The following is a 19611-nucleotide window of genomic DNA, read 5'->3' as shown; positions in this document are numbered from 1 at the left end:
AAAAAAGACAGCAGAAGTAAACTTTAATTAAATTCATAGTTATGAAATTCTTACCTCTGTTTGCACCATGCCTTGCCTCTGGAGTCTCATGGTACGTACCACATCTGATATGTCAAACTAAAGAGAGGAAATGTGGAGAGCATAGTACATGTAACTTAATATCACTTTTATTGATCACAAAGCTAATAATGTACAGTTATATAATATAATACAATATATTAATAAATTGTATATAATGTTCTTAAAGGTGATCGATTTGAGCCATTTCACTAATTTTGCTATTAACCTATTTATACAATTTATGTCATTTAAAAAAGTAAATTTATTATAAAGTGTTACTAGAAACAAACATACATACATAAATGAATTCAAGCCAGACAAAATTGTGATTATTGCTAATTAAATCCAAATAAAGAGACACTTTACACATTACGAATTTAAATTCAAGTAAATTGCTCAAAGAATAATGACAGACCTCTATATTTTAAAGGTGACACTTACATCTGCATCTTTGCTGATGAGGCCAAGAACCACGTCGATGCAAATGAACGTTCCTGATCGGCCAATCCCTGCACTGCAGTGAGTGATGATGGGGCCTGATTGGTGGATGTGTCTCATGTAGGAAATGAATGTCAGGAGCTGTTCTGGTTGAGTCGGGGTTCCATGATCAGGCCAGCCTGTGTAGTTCAGATGAGTGACTCTCTGGATCTCACTAGTCTAAAAGAGAATGATATTCACATATGCAGATTTATGCATTTATCACTATATCTATAAGTGTATTCATAAAGATATTAGAGCTGCGCGATAAAAAAAAAAAAAAAAAAAAATCAAATAGCTATCTTTGATAAGAATTTATGAAATTCCAGATTTGCCGTGCTTGTTCATGTTCGAGAGTGAGAATAGTAATAATAATTATTATTAGTAGTAATAGTAGTAATAGTATTAGTAGTAGTATTAAATAAAATTATTAAAATAACAAAAAAACTAAAATAAGAAATATTACTATTGTAATGTCACTGTAAAATAAAACAATTAGTATTTAAGAAAATATAAAATAATATAAACAACAATATTATTTTTAGTGCTGTCAAATCATAATATGTATGTGTGTGTATGTGTATATATATAATAGTTATTTTTACACAACTGTTTTCAACATAAATGTTTCTTGAGTAGCAAATCAGCATATCAGAATGATTTCTGAAGACTGGAGTAATGATGCTGAAAATTCATCACATCACAGGAATAATTTAGACATTTATTTTCAATTATAATATTTTACAATATTACTGTTTTAAAGGTATTGCGGAGGATTTTCTTTTTCCGGGTGGATCATCAAGACTATTGGTCCTCCTAGTTGTCAATCATTCTGGTGATATGTTTACGTAAGGCCGTCGTACGTGCTCGTCCCTAGGTAGTTTTCGCTTTCTGCGCATGCGCACTTTCAGATGTGTGTGTGGTGAGCTACGGTTTCAGCCATTCATTGAAGCTCGCCCGTTCTCACCGGGTTTTTTCAAAATGTCTGAGGGTCGCAAGAGAAAAAGTGTCTACGAATTGTATGACAAGAAGAGAAAGGCCTCTGAAGAAAGAAACAAGACCAGAGTGTTTTTGGAGAATATTTCACACGCTGGCGTGTGCTAAAAGCACAGGTTGGGCGAAGTTTCTACTCGACAGGTAAAGGAAAGTAGGCTTGTATGAGCCATGCCGACAGCAACTTGTAAACAGAGTGTGCACGAGGAGAACTAGGCTCGTGCATGCTCTCTCGTGCACACGTTTAATAGGCGTTCCCTCTCGGGAGCAGGTAGAGTGTTGCGCATGTGCATTTTTTCAAAAAGTGGAGAGGGCGGTTCTTTTCTAAAATTCGGGAAAATCCTCCGCTATACCTTTAACTGTATTTTGGATCAAACACTAAAAACATTAAAACCATTTGAAAGGTATTGTGTGATATATATATATAAGCTGTGTGTTACCTGGATGTCTTTGACCTCTATGAGCCGGATGATGAAGTTGTCCAGGTGCTGATCTTTGACCAGTGTGATCTGCAGCCGGTCGTCCACCATCTCGGGTGAGCGGGGCGTATCGGGCCAGTACCTCTGACATTTCGCTTTCCCTCCTTCCACTTCCTGTGTCATCATGGCGATCACATTGGACTTCTGCTCCCAGACCATCTGCCAGAAGTCCCCGAGCGTGGTGGGCAGCGGCCCCTGGCACGCGATGTACAGGTACTTCTCGTCTTTTACAGGCATCTTGATGAAGTTAGCATTTATGTAGCCGCCATCCTTTCCCAACACGACCCTGGTTGTGTCAACTGAATCATGACAAGAGAGCAAGAGATGATTAATATGCAAAAAAAGTTCAGAGAAACATGCTGAAACATTGTTTATACATCAGTGTTTCTCCTAACTCACATGGAACGATGTTCTTGTAACGGTTTTTCTTCTTGTTCTCTTTGGTCTGGCCAATCAGACATTCATCCAAGGGGCGCAAATTCTGCAGGTTCTTTGAAAGAAAACATTTTTTTTATTTTTTTTTATCACCATATTAGCATTAGATGCTATATTCATGCCAAAAAAGATATGAATAAATAAGAAAATATACACTGCGATTTAAAAGTTTGGGATTGGTAAGATTTTTTTATGTTTTTGTAAGACGTCTTATGCTCACCAAGGCTGCATTTATTTGATCAAAACTACAGTAAAAACAGTAATATTGTGAAATTTTTTTTCAATTTAAAATAATTGTTTTCTATTCGAATATATTTTAAAATGTAATTTATTCCTGTGATGCAAAGCTGAATTTTCAGCAGCCATTATAAACGTCTTTACTGTCACTTTTGATCAATTTAATGAATTCATACTGAATAAACATTACTTTAAAAAAACATGTACAATTAAACTTCTTTATGCACATAAAATTGTTCAGATACAAAAAAAAAAAAAAAAAAAATTCAAGTAGGCTTTAAAGGTGAAGTAATTTAAAGCTGTTTTAAATGTCTCTAATAGAAGAAAGTGTGGTAACACTTTACAATAAGGTCCCATTAGTTAACATTAGTTAATGCATTGACTAACATTAATAAGGAATTATTTAGTTAAAGTTAACATTAGTTAATAAAAACACAACTGTTATTTTTCATTTTTAGTTCACGTGGACTAATGTAGTTAACTGATTTTAACAAACGGAATCATATGGTAAAGTCTTACAGAAATTGCTTTTAATACTGCAAAAAGTACAGATGTTCTCTTAAAGTTTATGGTACAGTGAAATATTTCTGCACCTCAAACTCTTGCAGAGGAACTTTCTGCTCCAGCAGGCCTCTCATCATACGGACTATAGTGTTGAGGTTAGTGGATGTGTAATGGCCGTCAGGAACCACTTTAACCAGCGGCAGAGACGTCAGCTCATCCTCAGTAACGACGGGTCCATCTGAGAAAGAGAGAGAAGAAAAATAGCATGTATTACAGTTACAATGAGACAAACTGATTGCATGAACAATAAGAAAATGATCAATTTCCCTGTCAGAAACTGTGTTATTAACAGCAAAACAGGTTTCTGCTGACTGACCTTCAGTAAATTTAGAGTTGATGTCCTCTATTGGCAGCTCATCGCTCCCCCATGTGATCTCATCTTCATCCAGCTGGCCTGACGAGGACTGCAGGGCACTAACATTTGATCGGAGAAAATAAAATGAATTCTGGGTAAGGACACCATTTCCTTTTACAACAACCACAATGATAACATGGTTGTTGGGAGTTGGTCATTGAAAATTATTAGTTTGGGGTCCGTATGATTTATGGATGTTTTTGATAGAAGTCTATTTAGAAGGCATTTAGAATATACAGTAAAAGCAGTAATATTTTGAAATATTACAATTTAAAACTATTTACTGTTTTCTATTTGAATATATTTAAAAATGTAATTTAATCCTGTGATGACAAAGCTAAATTTGAATCAGTCATTACTCCGATGATAGAAATCATTCTAATATGCTGATGTGCTGCTCAGTTATTATCTATTATTGGCAGTTTTTGCTGCTCAATATTTTTGTGAGAATCGTGATACATTTATTCCTGATTCTTTGATGAATAGAAAGTTAAAACAGCATTTATTTGAAATCTTTAGTAACATTATATTTGACCAATTTAATGCATACTTGCTGAATAAAAACTTTTTGTACAGTAGTATAGATACAAACAACATTTAATCTACACTATATTGTAACTATAAATTGCTTAAATAGTCTGGATTCAGTCATGTTTACCGAATAGAAAGTGTTTGGGTGAGAAGTCTTTTTTCAAACAATATTTGATGTTGCTTAAAAAAACGTTTTTTTGCAGTTTTGCACTGCATTTTTAACCATATTTTCTGAGTTTAAAATGTAAGCTGAAACAAAAACACCCACTGTAGATGTGGAATTAGTGAATGAGTCCTATGCGAGTTGTTCAAATTGTTTTCATCTTCCTCACCTGTCGTTCAGTGGGGCATCAACATTTTCTTCCTTCCACTCAACCTTCCGAGATGTCTGAAGACAGAGGAACATTAATATTACTATGTGCTGTTCCAAGTCAATACAACTGCCTCAAAGTCCATTGTTATTAGATCAGATCTTATGAACTATGATTGACTGCTGTAAAATTGCAGATATTCAAAGTTTAATTACAGATGGCCGTACCTCTGGGGAGTCTTCGGGCAGAGACGAGCCGTCACAGTCTGTGTCCTCTGATAGGTCACCACTTCCTTCTGTTCCCTTGCCTTTCTCTAGAGAGCCTGTGTCATAGTCTAGAACACACACACATTCAAATAATGTAAATACCACACTCACATCTTCAGGTGAAATTCAGATGAGCTATCTGCTAGAATGACGTCTCATATGGGGTTCTTATAAAACTGAAGCCATAACATTTTTTGCTATTTGAAATAAAAATTTTAAATTAAACATTAAATGAAATAAAGTTAAATTAAATATAAAAAAATATTTACCAAGGCAATATTTTTCATTTTCATTTACTTTAAATTGATATAAATATAAAATATAAATGAATAAAGACTATATAAACATATTAAAAAAAACTAATAAATGACATGCACACAAAATTACTAAAAATTCTTTCAAAAATTTTACCTTAAAATATATTTTTTGTATATTTTCCATTTTGATTTTAATTGTATTTAATTAATTTTATAATATTTTATTAATATTAAATATATATAAATATATATAATAAATAACATTACAGTTAAAACACTACGTTTTTCAAATATGTTATTAATATTTAAGACAATTTTAACTAATTTAATCCAAACAACATTTAGGATATATATATATAATTAGTTCAAATTGTATTTTTTTATATATATAGATAGATAGATAGATAGATAGATAGATAGATAGATAGATAGATAGATAGATAGATAGAGAGAGATTTCATATCAATCCTCAATACTAAAATAACACCAGTCATGTGATCTTTCATGGCAAGACAGAGTTCAGCTAATGAACAAACTTGGGAAGACGCAAGGGCTGTTAAGTGCTGATATTTTGAAAACAAAACCAAAGGAAAACAAAACCAAAGGCTGGAAAAACTGAGCCGTTTGAGTGGAAAACATGCCTCCAAAAAAAGAGGCAAAACAGGAAGACGAATATGTGACTATCAGCAGTGTAAATGAACTGCTGCAGCAACAAAAGGCAATGTATACCGCATTACTGGAACAACAACACGACAATTTCAAAGGCTTTGTTAAGCTAATAATGGATTCCACTAACTCTAGATTAGAGTCAATAACCAGGGAACTACAAGAAATAAAAACCAGCCTGCAATATACACAAAAAGAAGTGGATGATATTAAAACTGAGACAACAGATCTGAAGGAACGCAATACCTCGACGCAAAATGATATTTTTAAAGTCTGTGACAGCTTGCTGGCGGTCTCGGACAAAGTGGAGTATCTGGAGAGCCAAACCAGGCGAAATAACCTGGTATTTGACGGGATACAGGAGTCACAAGGAGAGACCTGGTCAGAGACGGAGGAGAAGATAAAAAAAGTTGTGAAGGAAAAATTACAGCTGCAACGCGAGGTGGAGGTAGAGAGGGCTCACCGTACAGGGAAACCCGGAGGAGACCGACCAAGGCCAATTGTGGTAAAACTTCTAAGGCACAAGGACAGAACGGAAATACTACAAAGATCCAAAAATCTAAAAGGTTCCAGAATATACATCAACGAAGATTTCACAGAGGCAGTAAGAAGGAAAAGAAAAGAACTCATGCCGGATTTAAGAGCGGCGAGAGAAAAGGGGGACATTGCCTATTTACGGCAGGATAAACTGATTATTCATCCCCGGTCCAGTACACCAAAACAACCAAGACCAGCTAATATCAACACATAAACAGGTAGGCCTATGATATGTTGAAATTTTTTAAAGCCCACTATGTCACAAAATAAAATTCACACACATAACGGAGATAGTCACTTAATACAAAGATTGGTTGAATATGAGCACCTGGAACTGAACACCTTAGAGTACACGGAACACCATGAACAGGACATGGAAAATGACATTGATCCGGTGAACAATTTTTTTGCTAGCATCAACAATAACTGTCACTATTACACTGATGAACAATTTAATAGTTCAATCAAGACCGAGCAGCAGTTATCTATTATCCACTTTAATAGTAGAAGTCTGTATGCCAACTTTCACAGTATTAAATACTATCTAAAACAATTGAAACAGCACTTTAACATAATTGCAATAACTGAAACGTGGATAAACAGTGAAAAAGGATCAGATTTTGAAATTGAAGGATATGAAATGTCTTCTATTAACAGAGTAAATAAGAGTGGGGGTGGTGTGATACTGTATGTGGACAAGGATTTAAATTATAAGGTGGTGGAAAAAATGTCAATGGTGGTGGATAATTTGCTGGAATGTGTCACAATAGAAATATGTATGGAAAAAAAGAAAAATATTAGTGTAAGTTGTATATATAGGTCACCAGGTTCGAATATTGACACATTTAAGGACTGGATGGAGGAAACATTTATAAAAACTAGGCAAAAAGTCATGTTCATCTGTGGGGACTTCAATATTGATTTGTTAAACCCAAATAATCATAAAATGACAGAAGATTTTATTAACACCGTGTTTAGTTTAGGCCTGTATCCCCAAATTACCAGACCCAGCCGAATTACTTCTCATTCCGCAACACTAATAGACAATATATTTACAAATATCATACAAAATAATACAGTGAGTGGATTACTGATTAATGATATCAGTGACCACTTACCAATTTTTACAGTGTATGACAATAATTATAGTTTAAATAGACAGGATAAAAAAACATTTTCCAAAAGGGTCAGAACAGAAGAAACTATGGAGGCATTAAAAGTTGATCTGCTAGCACAAGATTGGGAGTTTATGGATAATGAAAAAGATGTAGATAATGCATATGAAGAATTTCTAAGAATATTTAAATTATTATATGATAAAAATTGCCCAATTAAAATATTTAGTAAGAAACAAAAACAAAATGATAAACCATGGATTTCCAAGGGATTACAAAATGCCTGTAAAAAGAAAAATACACTTTATAGAGAATTTATAAAACATAGAACTATAGAGACTGAACATAGATATAAGAAATATAAGAATAAGTTAACCAGTATTATGAGAACTTGTAAGAAAGAATACTACGCAAAACTAATAGATAATAATAAAAATAATATTAAGGGTATGTGGAACATCTTAAATAATATTATTAAAAATAATACTAGACAGGCTACTTATCCACATTACTTTATTGATAATGATAAAAATATCAATAATATGGAGGAAGTGGTGAATGAGTTCAATACATTTTTTGTAAATGTGGGACCTAACTTAGCAGAGCAAATTCCAATTCCACAAATATTAGAAAGGAATTATAATAATTTAGTAGAAAGAAATCCCAGTTCAATATTTTTGACAGCAGTTGATGAAAAAGAAATAAAAGATATTGTTAAAGGATGCAAAAACAAACCATCCACTGATCATGATGGAATAGACATAAAAATTATACAAAAAGTAATAGAGGGGATTGCCAAACCACTAACGAACATCTGCAATTTATCATTTTTAACCGGCAAATTTCCAACAAAAATGAAAATAGCAAAAGTCACCCCTCTATACAAAACTGGAAATATACACCATTTCACAAATTACAGGCCAGTCTCTCTATTATCACAATTTTCAAAAATTTTAGAAAAACTATTTAACAACAGATTAGAAAAATTCATAGATACAAATAACCTACTCTCTGACAGTCAATATGGATTTAGAAAAAAAAACTCAACATCATTAGCACTAACAGAACTCATTGAAGAAATCACAAATGCCACAGACAAAAATAACTATGCAGTTGGAGTATTCATTGATCTAAAAAAAGCATTTGATACAATAAATCATGAAATATTAATCAGTAAATTGGAACGAATTGGGATTAGGGGGGTAGTTTTAAACTGGGTAAGTAGTTATCTGAGAGACAGACAACAATTTGTGAAGATAGGAGAGTATTCATCTGAATGTTTGAGCACGGTTTGTGGTGTTCCACAGGGGTCAGTGTTGGGACCAAAGTTATTTTTATTATACATTAATGATATTTGTAAAGTATCTGAAGTATTGAATTTTGTATTATTTGCTGATGATACAAACATATTTGGTTCAGGGGACAGCTTACAGCAACTCTTGGAACTAATCACTTCAGAATTTAAGAAAATAAAACAATGGTTGGATATTAATAGGTTATCACTAAATTTGAGTAAAACTACATTTATGGTATTTGGAAATTGTAAGTCAAATCATCAAGCACAGATACAGATAGAGGGTGTTAACTTAGAAAGAGTACATGAAAATAAATTTCTTGGAGTGATCATAGATGAAAAGATCTGCTGGAAGCCTCACATAAAATACATCAAAAACAAACTGTCCCGAAGTATTGCAATTCTAGCAAGAGCTAGGCATATATTGGATCTTAAATCTCTTCGTATCTTGTACTGCTCATTATTGTTACCTTATTTGAATTACTGTGTAGAGGTTTGGGGAAGCACTTACCAACATTCACTACAGCCGCTAGTTATAATGCAAAAAAGAGCAATGAGAATTATTCATAATGTCGGATTTCGGGAACACACAAATTCATTATTTTTGCAGTCTAGATTAATAAAATACCATGATCAAATTGAATATCAAATTGCAGTATTCATGTTTAAAGTAAGAAATAGGTTATTGCCAGGGAATATACAAAAGATGTTCTCAGAGAGGGAGGGAGGGTACAACTTAAGGGGAAGGGGACATTTTAAGATTAATAGATTTAGAACAACAAGGAAAAGATTATGTTTATCAATTTGCGGAGTTAAATTGTGGAATCAACTAGATGAAAACTTAAAGCAATGCCCTAACATATTCCTCTTCAAAAAAATGTATAAAGAAAAGATTTTCAAGAAGTATCAAGAAGCACTGTAGTGAAAGTAGGAGTGCTCCTTTGTTATGATTTAAATACTTGTTAGTGGTCACTTTGATGCATGTATGTAGGTATGTAAATATGTAGGTATGTATGTATAGGTATATGTATATACATGAATGTATATGTATGCGTACATGTATGTATATGTACGTGTATATGTATGTGTGTATAAGTGTGTATGTGATATCAGATAACAAAAAAATAATAATGACATAAAAAAATTGTTATTTAAAGGAATGTAAGAATTAAAGGGGTAGGAGTACATAAGTTTAGCTTCTTCCTACTCCTTTTCGTACATGAGATAGAAGTATGTTCACACAGGAAAAAAAAGAAAATTGTAATTTGTTATGGCTTATCTGGTGTTATTTTTTTTTCTTTTTTTTTCTTTTATAAAAAAAAAAAAAAAAAATGCTTTAAACATTTTTTGTATTTCATTTTACATATTCTTCTCTCATGTTCGAAATAAAGACTTCAATCAATCAATCAATCTTTATTGTACCTATCGGAGGGAGGGGAGGTGAATTGATGCTCTTGCTTTGCTCTGATGGCGTCTGGAGTTTTGTTTTCACGCCACTGTCTTCACTCACATCTGAAAAATCACACAACAATAACAGATTTGTATTAGCCCTTTTTGAAAGACTAAATTATTACGCTTAGGCCTGGTTTCACAGACAGGACTTAGATTAAGCCAGGATTAGTCCTTAGTTCAATTAGGGCACTTAAGTAGCTTTTATAAACATGCCATAGAAAAAAACATCACTGGTGTTCATATTGAGACAAAACAATAGCTCTGACATATTAAAGGAGAACTCCGGTCAATTTTAACATTGAGCTCATTTTTTTGTACATTTGGAGTGCTGTCAGTACAGAGAACAACGACAAAAATCGGTGTTGCCTACACCGTGTTATCCTCTTTTTAAATTTTGCACCCTGCTGACTTCAATGAGGCAAGTTTTAAACCTGCTTTTAGCCTCTTAACATCCTTGATGTGTCATTACAAGTGCACAGGTCATGTGAGTGATTCCTTCGGAGTGAACGCGGGTGAATCTGACTGCAGTAGATGTGAAAGATATTAATAAAAATTATGTTTATTCAGCCAGTGCACATACCTGTATTTACATCCTGTTTTCGGTCGAAGTCCACAGTAGTCGATTGTCGAGTTCACGCGCGTGATCATAGGTACTAAACCTATGCGCGTGAACTCGACAATCGATTACTGTGGACTTCGACCGAAAACAGGATGTAAATACAGGTATGTGCGCTGGCTGAATAAACATCATTTTTATTAATATCTTTCACATCTTACTAATCTTTCACATTTTATTAATAACCATGAGGTTGTTAGCGTGCAGACCATACCGTTATTGCCATTAACACCGTTGGATTTGAGAGGCAGAAAGCCCAGGTACGTGTTGGGCATTTGGTCAGGTGGACGGGAGACGATGAGGTGCACCAAGCCTTTAGATTTACGGATGGTGGTGACGGCTTTAGAGTGAGACACGCCGATCATCAGATCGTCATTGACCTGTACACAAACACAACCAGCAAAATTGGCTTTCGGAAGTTCAATTTAAAAATGCAACTTAAAAAAATGGGTGTGAAGTGTAAAAACATCGCTTATGTACCTTGAGCAAACGATCGCCAACTTGCAACGTGCCCGCAGTGTCTGCGGTGCCTCCAGGGGTGACGTACTTCACGAAAATACCCCTTTCACCACCAATCACAGAAAAGCCCAGGCCCCCTGCTGGCGGCTTCTCCAACTGCAGCTTCACAATCTGCTCCTGTAAACATTTTAGACGAGAAGAGAGTGAAATAAAGAAGGCAGAATGAATGAGACGAGGAAAAACTGGAGAAAAATTACAAAAGAAAGAAAGCCATAATGACAATGAAGCACAATTACAATGAATTCAGTGAAGGAAGAAGCCTCAATGTTGGCCATTCACGGAACACGTTTCCTGAAAATCGAGTCAAATTCCTCTCACCGGCTCCTCTTGTAACAAACAGACCGCAGAAATGTGACCTGCCTCAGTTAAATTTCAAGCTGTTTGAAAGGTGTCCCGTCTCACATTCCACAAACAGCACCCACAGTATAATAGTTTCTGTTTCTGAAGTCGGTTTATTTAGTGATAAAATATTTAGCCAGAGCAGCACCGATCAATATTAGGTAATAGTTTACCAGAAGTTCTACAGGTTCTTACCTCAGCAGGACAGATCCCAGATAGGGCCTCTAATTCGTTACGATCGTTGCTATGGAGATAACCTATGATACAAAGAGAAAGAGCAAGAGAGAAATGAGGTCAGCTTACAACCAGAAGAGTAACAACTAACTACTAACAAGAGCATCAGAATGCCACAAGTCAAAAGAAAAATAAACTGTTGATACCATTATTTAAGCAATAGGCTGCACAAGATCATGTGATTTTACCGTGTTTTTACCATAGTTAAGGAGTAATGTTAGCTAAAAGCAATATTATAAGAGACTCTGTAAATGACCAATCAGATTTCAGTATGCAAATATTATGATGACATCTTCAGTGTGCGTTACATTACACCAACATTATCAATGTAAACTTTACAAACTTACCATATCTTTACAAATGTATAATATCTTTAACCGCTTGAAATGTATTGGCATATTTTAATAGATTTGATCATTTTCACAACCCATTTTTGTATTTGAACATACTACATTACCATTCAAATGTTTGGGGTGGTATGCACCATACAACTTAAAAAAAAATAAAAAATTACTTAAATTTGTGTAGCAAGGATTCATTAAATTGATCAAAAAGTGACAGCAAACAGATTTATAATATTTTCTATTTCAAATAAATTCAGTTCTTTTCAACTTTCTATTTCTCAAAGTATCCTGGAAAACAATGCTTTCCACAAAAATATGAAGCAGCACAACTGTTTTCAACATTGATAATAATAAGAAATGTTTTTTGAGACCCAAATCAGCATATAAGAATGATTTCTGAAGGATCATGTGACACTGAAGACTGGAGTAATGATGCTGAAAATTCAGCTTTGATCACAGAAGTAAATTACATTAAAAAAAGATATTAAAATAAAAAAAAAGTTCTTTTAAATTATACAAATGTTTCACAATGTTACTTTTTTTACTGTATTTCTTAATAATAATAAAAAAAATGCAGCCTTGGGGAGCATTAAAGTCTTTAAAATCATACCGACCCCAAACTATTGAACAGTGTATGTGACAAAATTTTGACCAAAAAAAAGTGCAGGTACAGCTGGTTTATTTCCCACGACACTTACCGTTCATACTCTGGGACACTTTAGAACTGATGTTATTGTTTAGCAATGAAATCTCCTCCTCACCCGGAAAAACAGGCTTCCCATGCCTACGGAAATATAGTTAGATAGTGGCATCCGTCCAGAAGTTTTACAAGTTTCACACATATCACATAACAGCTGACAAACAAGTCCATCAAAAGAATCTTCCCAACACCTGAATAATTCGATCCTTTTTGCACATTTGAATGAACGTCGTAGTGTTTTTGGTGAACACTGCGAGTGGTGTCGTGCGACTAACTCACCTGGTGGCTTTGAGACTAAGATTCCTCAGTGACAGCTGCAGGAGTCTGCGGCTCTCGCTCAAGGTTAGATCCTGCGTCGGAGCGCCGTTGATGTAATGTATGATATCCAAGTGTCTCAAACTGCCTTCTGCTGAGGCTACGGATCCTGGGATGATGTCCTTCACGTACAGTACGCCCAACCCACTGTCACTTCCTCCATCGAGAACCAGACCTACAAGAAACAGCCACACACACACACACCCAGTAAACAAACACTTAAGTGATCCGGCTGCACTAAACTAACACCACCTTCTTTCTTTCTTTCACTTTTTTGTCAGCAAGCTGAAATCCGACACCCTTATCTAGCTTGTTGTTGAACCCTTTGAGCTCATTTTTCCAGTGAAACGCAGGTGGGCTTTGTTTATGCTGATGGATATCTGTGTTTTTGCCTGACCCAGTAAAGCCCCCATTGACCTCTGACAGTCAGATAACACTAATGCACCACATGTATCGGTCAAACGCAGCAAAATATACTTGCCCAGCTGGATTCTGGGCATTTCCGGGAACACCATTGAGTTAAAAAGGATCAGTTACAATATACCTTGATATTTCCATTACCTAAAGGCTCGTCGTGACACTGAAACGTGATGTCGGGAAGGAGGTGGGCCTCTATTGGTGGTTTGGGAGGTTCTAGGACACGGCCTACCACCAGGTCCACGACTTTGGGGGCGGCACGAACCAGGTTGACCACCTCTGTGTGATTCATGCCGGACACCTCAGTGTTATTCACCTAAAAAACAGAGGAAGAAGAATGAAGATGCGTAAAACACAATTAACAATGTGTAAAATAAATTAAAATGTACATTTTGTAGCTTGTAGTCCATGTGTGTTAGCTTTATATGCTAGTGTACTTCAAAAAGCCTACAAAAATGAATCTATAGAAGACATGTGGACCAGAAAATAGACTAAAATTATTGATTAGTTTTCAGGCAAGTATACAAATTTACATTAACTAAATATACATTAATATATTTACATGAATTTTATATACAATATACAAAGTTCTGAACATTTGAAAAGTTTAATAGAAAATATGTCAAAACAGGAAAGAGAACTAATATGATCTTGATAACTGTTTTCTCCTACTTTAAAATTATTAAAATATCAGTGTGAGGTTTTTTTACCAGCTCTATCAAGCTTTCAAAAACGAGTTAATCTGCAAAACTAGATAAGAGTAAAACTGCACCCATCCCTATGCCAATAGATGATAATATCGTGGATCGAATAGTCAGATATAGCCGATAGCTGATGTCTTTGATGACAATCAAGACGATATTAAGCTAATTTTCCCATTATTGTATTTAATTGTTATTATTATTAGGCTATTATTATCAAATTACCCCTCCATAGTTTCACATCAACATCACCGCATATAGCCAGCACTTCACCAACACACGCATCAAATAAGGCAAGGCAAGTTTATTTATATAGCACATTTCATACACAATGGCAATTCAAAGTGCTTTACATAGAAGAAATTAAAATAATAAAAAGAAATAAGAATAATTAAAACAGTTTAGAAAAATAAAATAAAATACAGTACAAACAGTCGGACGAACAGTGGCACAGTGCTCATTCAGTAAATGCATAGCTAAACAGATGTGTGTTTTGAGTCTCGATTTGAAAGTAACTACTGTAGGAGCACATCTGATCTCTTCTGGAAGCTGGTTCCAGCTGCGGCTGGCATAATAGCTAAAAGCAGACTCACCATGCTAAGAGTGAACCCTTGGTATTACTAGCTGATATGATCCTAATGATCTGAGTGATCTGTTGGGTTTATATTCAATGAGCATATCTGCAATATATTGAGGTCCTAGGCCATTGAATGATTTATATACCAGTAATAATACTTTAAAATCAATCCTAAATTTAACTGGGAGCCAGTGTAAAGACCTGAGGACTGGTGTGATATGTTCATATGTTCTGGTTCTGCTCAGAATCCTGGCAGCAGTGTTCTGTATGAGCTGCAACTGTCTTATGGTCTTTTTGGGAAGGCCAGTGAGGAGTCCATTACAATAATCCACCCTGCTGGTGATGAAAGCATGAACAAGTTTCTCTAAGTCTTGTCTGGAAACAAAGCATCTAATTCTTGCAATATTTTTCAGATGATAGTATGCTGATTTAGTTATTACTTTGACATGACTACTGAAACTAAGGTCTGACTCTAGTGTCACACTCCTGACTTGATTTTTAGTTGTTTGACCCCTAGAGTGAAGGTATGCGTTCACCTTGAGAACTTCATCTTTGTTTCCAAATGCAATGACTTCAGTTTTGTCTTTGTTTAACTGAAGAAAGTTTTGACACATCCAACTGTTGACTTCATCAATGCATTGGCACAGGGAGTCAATGGGGCTGTAATCGTTAGGCGATAGGGCTAAGTAGAGCTGTGTGTCGTCTGCATAGCTGTGGTAAGCAATTTGGTTCTTTCTCATTATTTGGCTCAATGGGAGCATAAACAGGTTGAACAGGAGTGGCGCAAGAATTGAGCCTTGAGGGACTCCGCATGTCATGGATGTCCACTCAGACTTATGGTCTCCTATACTCACATAATAACCTCTCCCATCTAAGTATGACCTGAACCATTTTAGGACTATCCCAGAAAGCCCCACCCAGTTTTCCAGCCTGTCCAGAAGTATGTTATGATCAACAGTGTCAAATGCAGCACTGAGGTCGAGTAGTACCAGCACTGATAATTTGCCTGAATCAGTATTTAAGCGAATATCGTTTATTATCTTTATGAGCGCTGTTTCTGTGCTGTGGTGCGGTCGGAAACTAGATTGAAAATTGTCAAAGTATCCATTCGTGCATAAGAATTTGTTCAGCTGATTGAAGACAATTTTTTTAATGATCTTGCCTATGAAAGGAAGATTTGAGATCGGCCTATAGTTGCTTAATATGGACTTATCCAGATTGTTCTTTTTCAGGAGGGGCTAGACAACTGCAGTTTTCAGGGAGTTTGGAAAACTCCCAGAGAGAAGTGAGGCTAAATAAGGATTAGTTTACATTGAAAATGTACTACAAAACTACATCCCACATCAAAACTTAATTGCAAGCTGATATTCACAATGAAGACATATATTCACAAATTATGTCAAGAGTGCTTGTTACAAAAGAGACATAATTTCTTAAACCGAGGCATCGTCATTCTTCAGCATTTCGTTTTTTTTTTGTTTTTTTTTTGTATAGCACATTAACAAAAAATATTGACGTTTATGCCTAATAATAATAATAATAATAATAATAATAATATTATAACGGGTATGACAACACAATATTTGTTATTATTGTTATTGTTATTATTATTATTATTATTATTAAATAATAATAAATAGCTAGTTATTGTTGTTATTATTATTATAAAATAAAAATATATAGCTAATAACATAGGTCCGCACAATCAGTCAACGATGAAAAAAGCAGCTTTATTTCACACACCAACATAAAAAAACAACTTGTTTAACACTAAATATTGCGCATGAACCAGGCCGTTCAGTTTACTTGTTAAAGTGCAATTAAAATACCTTATGTCAGCAGCTAATGTATGTATAGGTTTGTGGTTCGCGACTCCTTCACCGGCATCATCACCTTCTGGTGCAAAGCTTGCATGATATTGGAAAAAACTGACATTGCGATATTTTGTATATACTGCAGTATGAAAAAAAATTCACCAGATGACTTGAATAGCTCTATTTGGAAAGAATGAATCATTCTAGAATGATTGGGGTGATTTTGTAGGGGAGTGCATCTGCATAAAAAAATAAACAAATTACAAACATAGATAAATACAACAGAACAAAGATACAAATGAAATAAACAATGCTTTATGTTTTTCAGCTAAGTCTAGCAGTATTCAGGTACAGAAATTGAACAATCAAATGTAAAATAACACTGTATAGTCTTCACTGTATAAATTAAATATAATTAATCTATTACAGCTACAAAAGTGATTTTCACTTTGTATTTTGTTATTCGATTAAGGATAATGACACAGACAGCAGCAGGTTTATTATGCCGCTGTCACTTTAAGACTGAATGCACCGATACAATTTAATGATACGCATCCGTTTTCTTTCTCAGTTGTTTAATCACAAGCCATAAGCGAATGTTTACGAGGATACTTGCCATTGCAGAGACGGGCATTTTGACATAATTATGCATTTATGTGTCCGTTCAAGAACAAATAATGTGGAAGAGAACTGAATTCGGTATTCGCGTGCTGTCTGCGCAGTTCTGTGTGCGCGCACAGAAAACCGCATGCGAGATCCGAATTGAGTTCTCTTTCGTGTCTTCTTGACCTCAAATGGTTTAGAATCGCTTGAATGTTTAAACTGACAGGACATAAAACACGTGCAAATGATAAACTTGCTCTCTATGATGGTTAAAGCAACACTAAGGAACGTTTCCTCTGCGGTCGCCCTACAGGTTGGAAGCGGAATTGTCCATTATCGCTGTCGTAAATAATTTCGCCGCCCGCACGCTCACTGTTTATCCAGCACCGGCTTTGAATGAACGATGTCCACAGACAAGGTAGAGTATGTTGCATGATTTCATGAAAGCATGATGTATTGCGACATCAGAAACGAAGAAAAACGAAATAATGACTATTGTAACGCTTGACGTAAAGCAAGTCAAATTTGTAGTTTTCTTATGTCTCATTCGAACTACAGAAACGCGACCCGGTTTGGCAAACTTGCTTAGTGTGGTTAAAGCAGATATAGGGCTGCAAAGCGAATCCAGAAGTGCCTTTCACCCTGTTACGACTTGATGAACCACTGATACGATTTTGGAAACATTATTTTAAGGTAAAACATTTTTTTACTTAGTGTTGCTTTAACCCCCTGGGCTCGTTTTTTCCGTATTAGTGCAAAAAAAAAAAAAAAATGTTTTATCTTATATGCTTGTGTTATACATCAATCGATCCTGTTTAGTGTGTATTTTTTTTGTGTATGCTCATAATAAAAACAAAGTGTTGTGCTTTTCATCAAATAAAGAAAAATAAACATATTGCGAGTTCTGCCTACTCTCTGTCAGTGAAGTCAATTCTGAAACGCGTCCGAAAATGAACTGTAACTCAGCGAATACTCAGTCAAACAGGCATATAGTCACACAGGCATGAAGCTTGAATTCTCTTCTTTTAAATGAAGTATTTTTTATAAAAAACAAATATTCACAGTTTATATAATATGTATGTAAAGAGAGAGATGTCAGTCGTTCTCATCTCAGCTAATTAAGTTTTAATGTGACTCCGCGCTATACAAACGCAAATGTGAGGCGATCCATACAAACCTGTGAAACGCCCACATCCGCTGGATAAGGCCGGTGACACACTGGATGCGTGGCGTAAGCGACTCAGCTGCGTGGCGTGTCCGTTTTTATTTCGGCTCCCATGTTAACAGTTTAGAGTTTGCACACTGCCTGTGTGAGACGCGCGTCTCAGGCGCGGCACGAGCCGCGTGGAAAACGTGTGCATGCTAGAAATAGAAAAGACACCTATTTTTCACGCGACACGCAAGCGTCTTGGAAGCGTTTCCATGCAAAATTGAATAGGAAAATCTGTTTATTTGTCATTTTGACACGAATACATATTAATAAATGTCCTTTTGATGTTTAAAAGTGTCTAGGTTTTGATAAATGCAAATATAAATGTAATTTTACACAATATGATCGATTTTCAAATACTGCTGTATTGAATGAACAGCTTTTAGCAAACTCTATTGCTATACTGAGATGAGGAATATACTGTATACTGTATGTTTTGTCAAAAATAAAGTCATCAACTAACTAATGAATCCTTTACTTTGAAATACGTATGATAAAATGTATACTTTAGTTTTGAAAGACGTTGACTAGTTTTGAAAAGATTATAAAGTATGTATGTGCATGCATATATATATGTGTGTGTGTGTATATATGAAGAGTTAAGATGCAAAAGCCTCTAAATGCCATCTGAAATTTTCTCCTAGAATGATCATTTTTATGAAGCTTGTATATTTAAGTTAGCTATAGGTGACACACCTGAATGAATGGCTCATTAAGTATGCAGGGGCATTGTCTCACCAGGTGTGAACTACTAAATATGCATGATGCTGTTGGAGCGTTTACGCCCCATCCGCATATTGGCTTTCCAAACTAAAAGTGTTTCACAAAACTAAAATCAATGTATCGTTTTATGTGAATGATTAGGCAGGATGATTTTCACATCATTTTGAAGAAAAAACTCTAGGCGACGACATCCATTAGTCAAAATTAGTCCATTAGTCTTATTGCCACATATTTAGTATGTGTTTTGTGGCCTTATTTCAGAAACTTTAATTTTTAGTTTTTTCGATAACCATGCATAAACATTATTCTCTCAAAAATGAAAACATGTACATACATGTGGCTCACATATTATGGTAGTCCTGTTTGTGCTATATAGAGTGAATTTACACCTTTGCCATTAATATGTTTATAAGCAACTGAAAAAAGCAAAAATGTCAGGGCATGTCAGAACATCTCAAGGACCCCAAAAA

The 19611-nt window shown here is 35.0% G+C and overlaps 1 protein-coding gene across 4 annotated transcripts in view; it reads right to left on the bottom strand.

The window, feature by feature from the left end:
- The window catches only part of ptpn13 (protein tyrosine phosphatase non-receptor type 13), an 86401-nt gene that overhangs the window by 690 nt on the left and 66100 nt on the right, over nucleotides 1–19611 (bottom strand). For all 4 annotated transcript variants that reach the window (XM_084387403.1, XM_084387404.1, XM_084387406.1 and 1 more), the window contains 15 exons: nucleotides 13658–13829; nucleotides 13061–13271; nucleotides 12780–12865; nucleotides 11699–11760; nucleotides 11126–11281; nucleotides 10860–11025; nucleotides 10000–10089; nucleotides 4670–4776; nucleotides 4464–4519; nucleotides 3562–3659; nucleotides 3275–3423; nucleotides 2409–2499; nucleotides 1971–2308; nucleotides 502–717; nucleotides 55–117 (listed from right to left, as the gene is read on the bottom strand). In XM_084387403.1, the coding sequence (XP_084243529.1) occupies nucleotides 55–117; nucleotides 502–717; nucleotides 1971–2308; nucleotides 2409–2499; nucleotides 3275–3423; nucleotides 3562–3659; nucleotides 4464–4519; nucleotides 4670–4776; nucleotides 10000–10089; nucleotides 10860–11025; nucleotides 11126–11281; nucleotides 11699–11760; nucleotides 12780–12865; nucleotides 13061–13271; nucleotides 13658–13829 (2061 nt within the window). The remainder of the gene's footprint in view (nucleotides 1–54; nucleotides 118–501; nucleotides 718–1970; nucleotides 2309–2408; nucleotides 2500–3274; nucleotides 3424–3561; nucleotides 3660–4463; nucleotides 4520–4669; nucleotides 4777–9999; nucleotides 10090–10859; nucleotides 11026–11125; nucleotides 11282–11698; nucleotides 11761–12779; nucleotides 12866–13060; nucleotides 13272–13657; nucleotides 13830–19611) is intronic.

This window comes from Rutilus rutilus (assembly GCF_951802725.1).
Source record: "Rutilus rutilus genome assembly, chromosome: 18".
In the NCBI taxonomy this organism is placed as follows: Eukaryota; Metazoa; Chordata; class Actinopteri; order Cypriniformes; family Leuciscidae; genus Rutilus; species Rutilus rutilus.
This window is presented reverse-complemented; position numbering and strand designations above follow the sequence as displayed.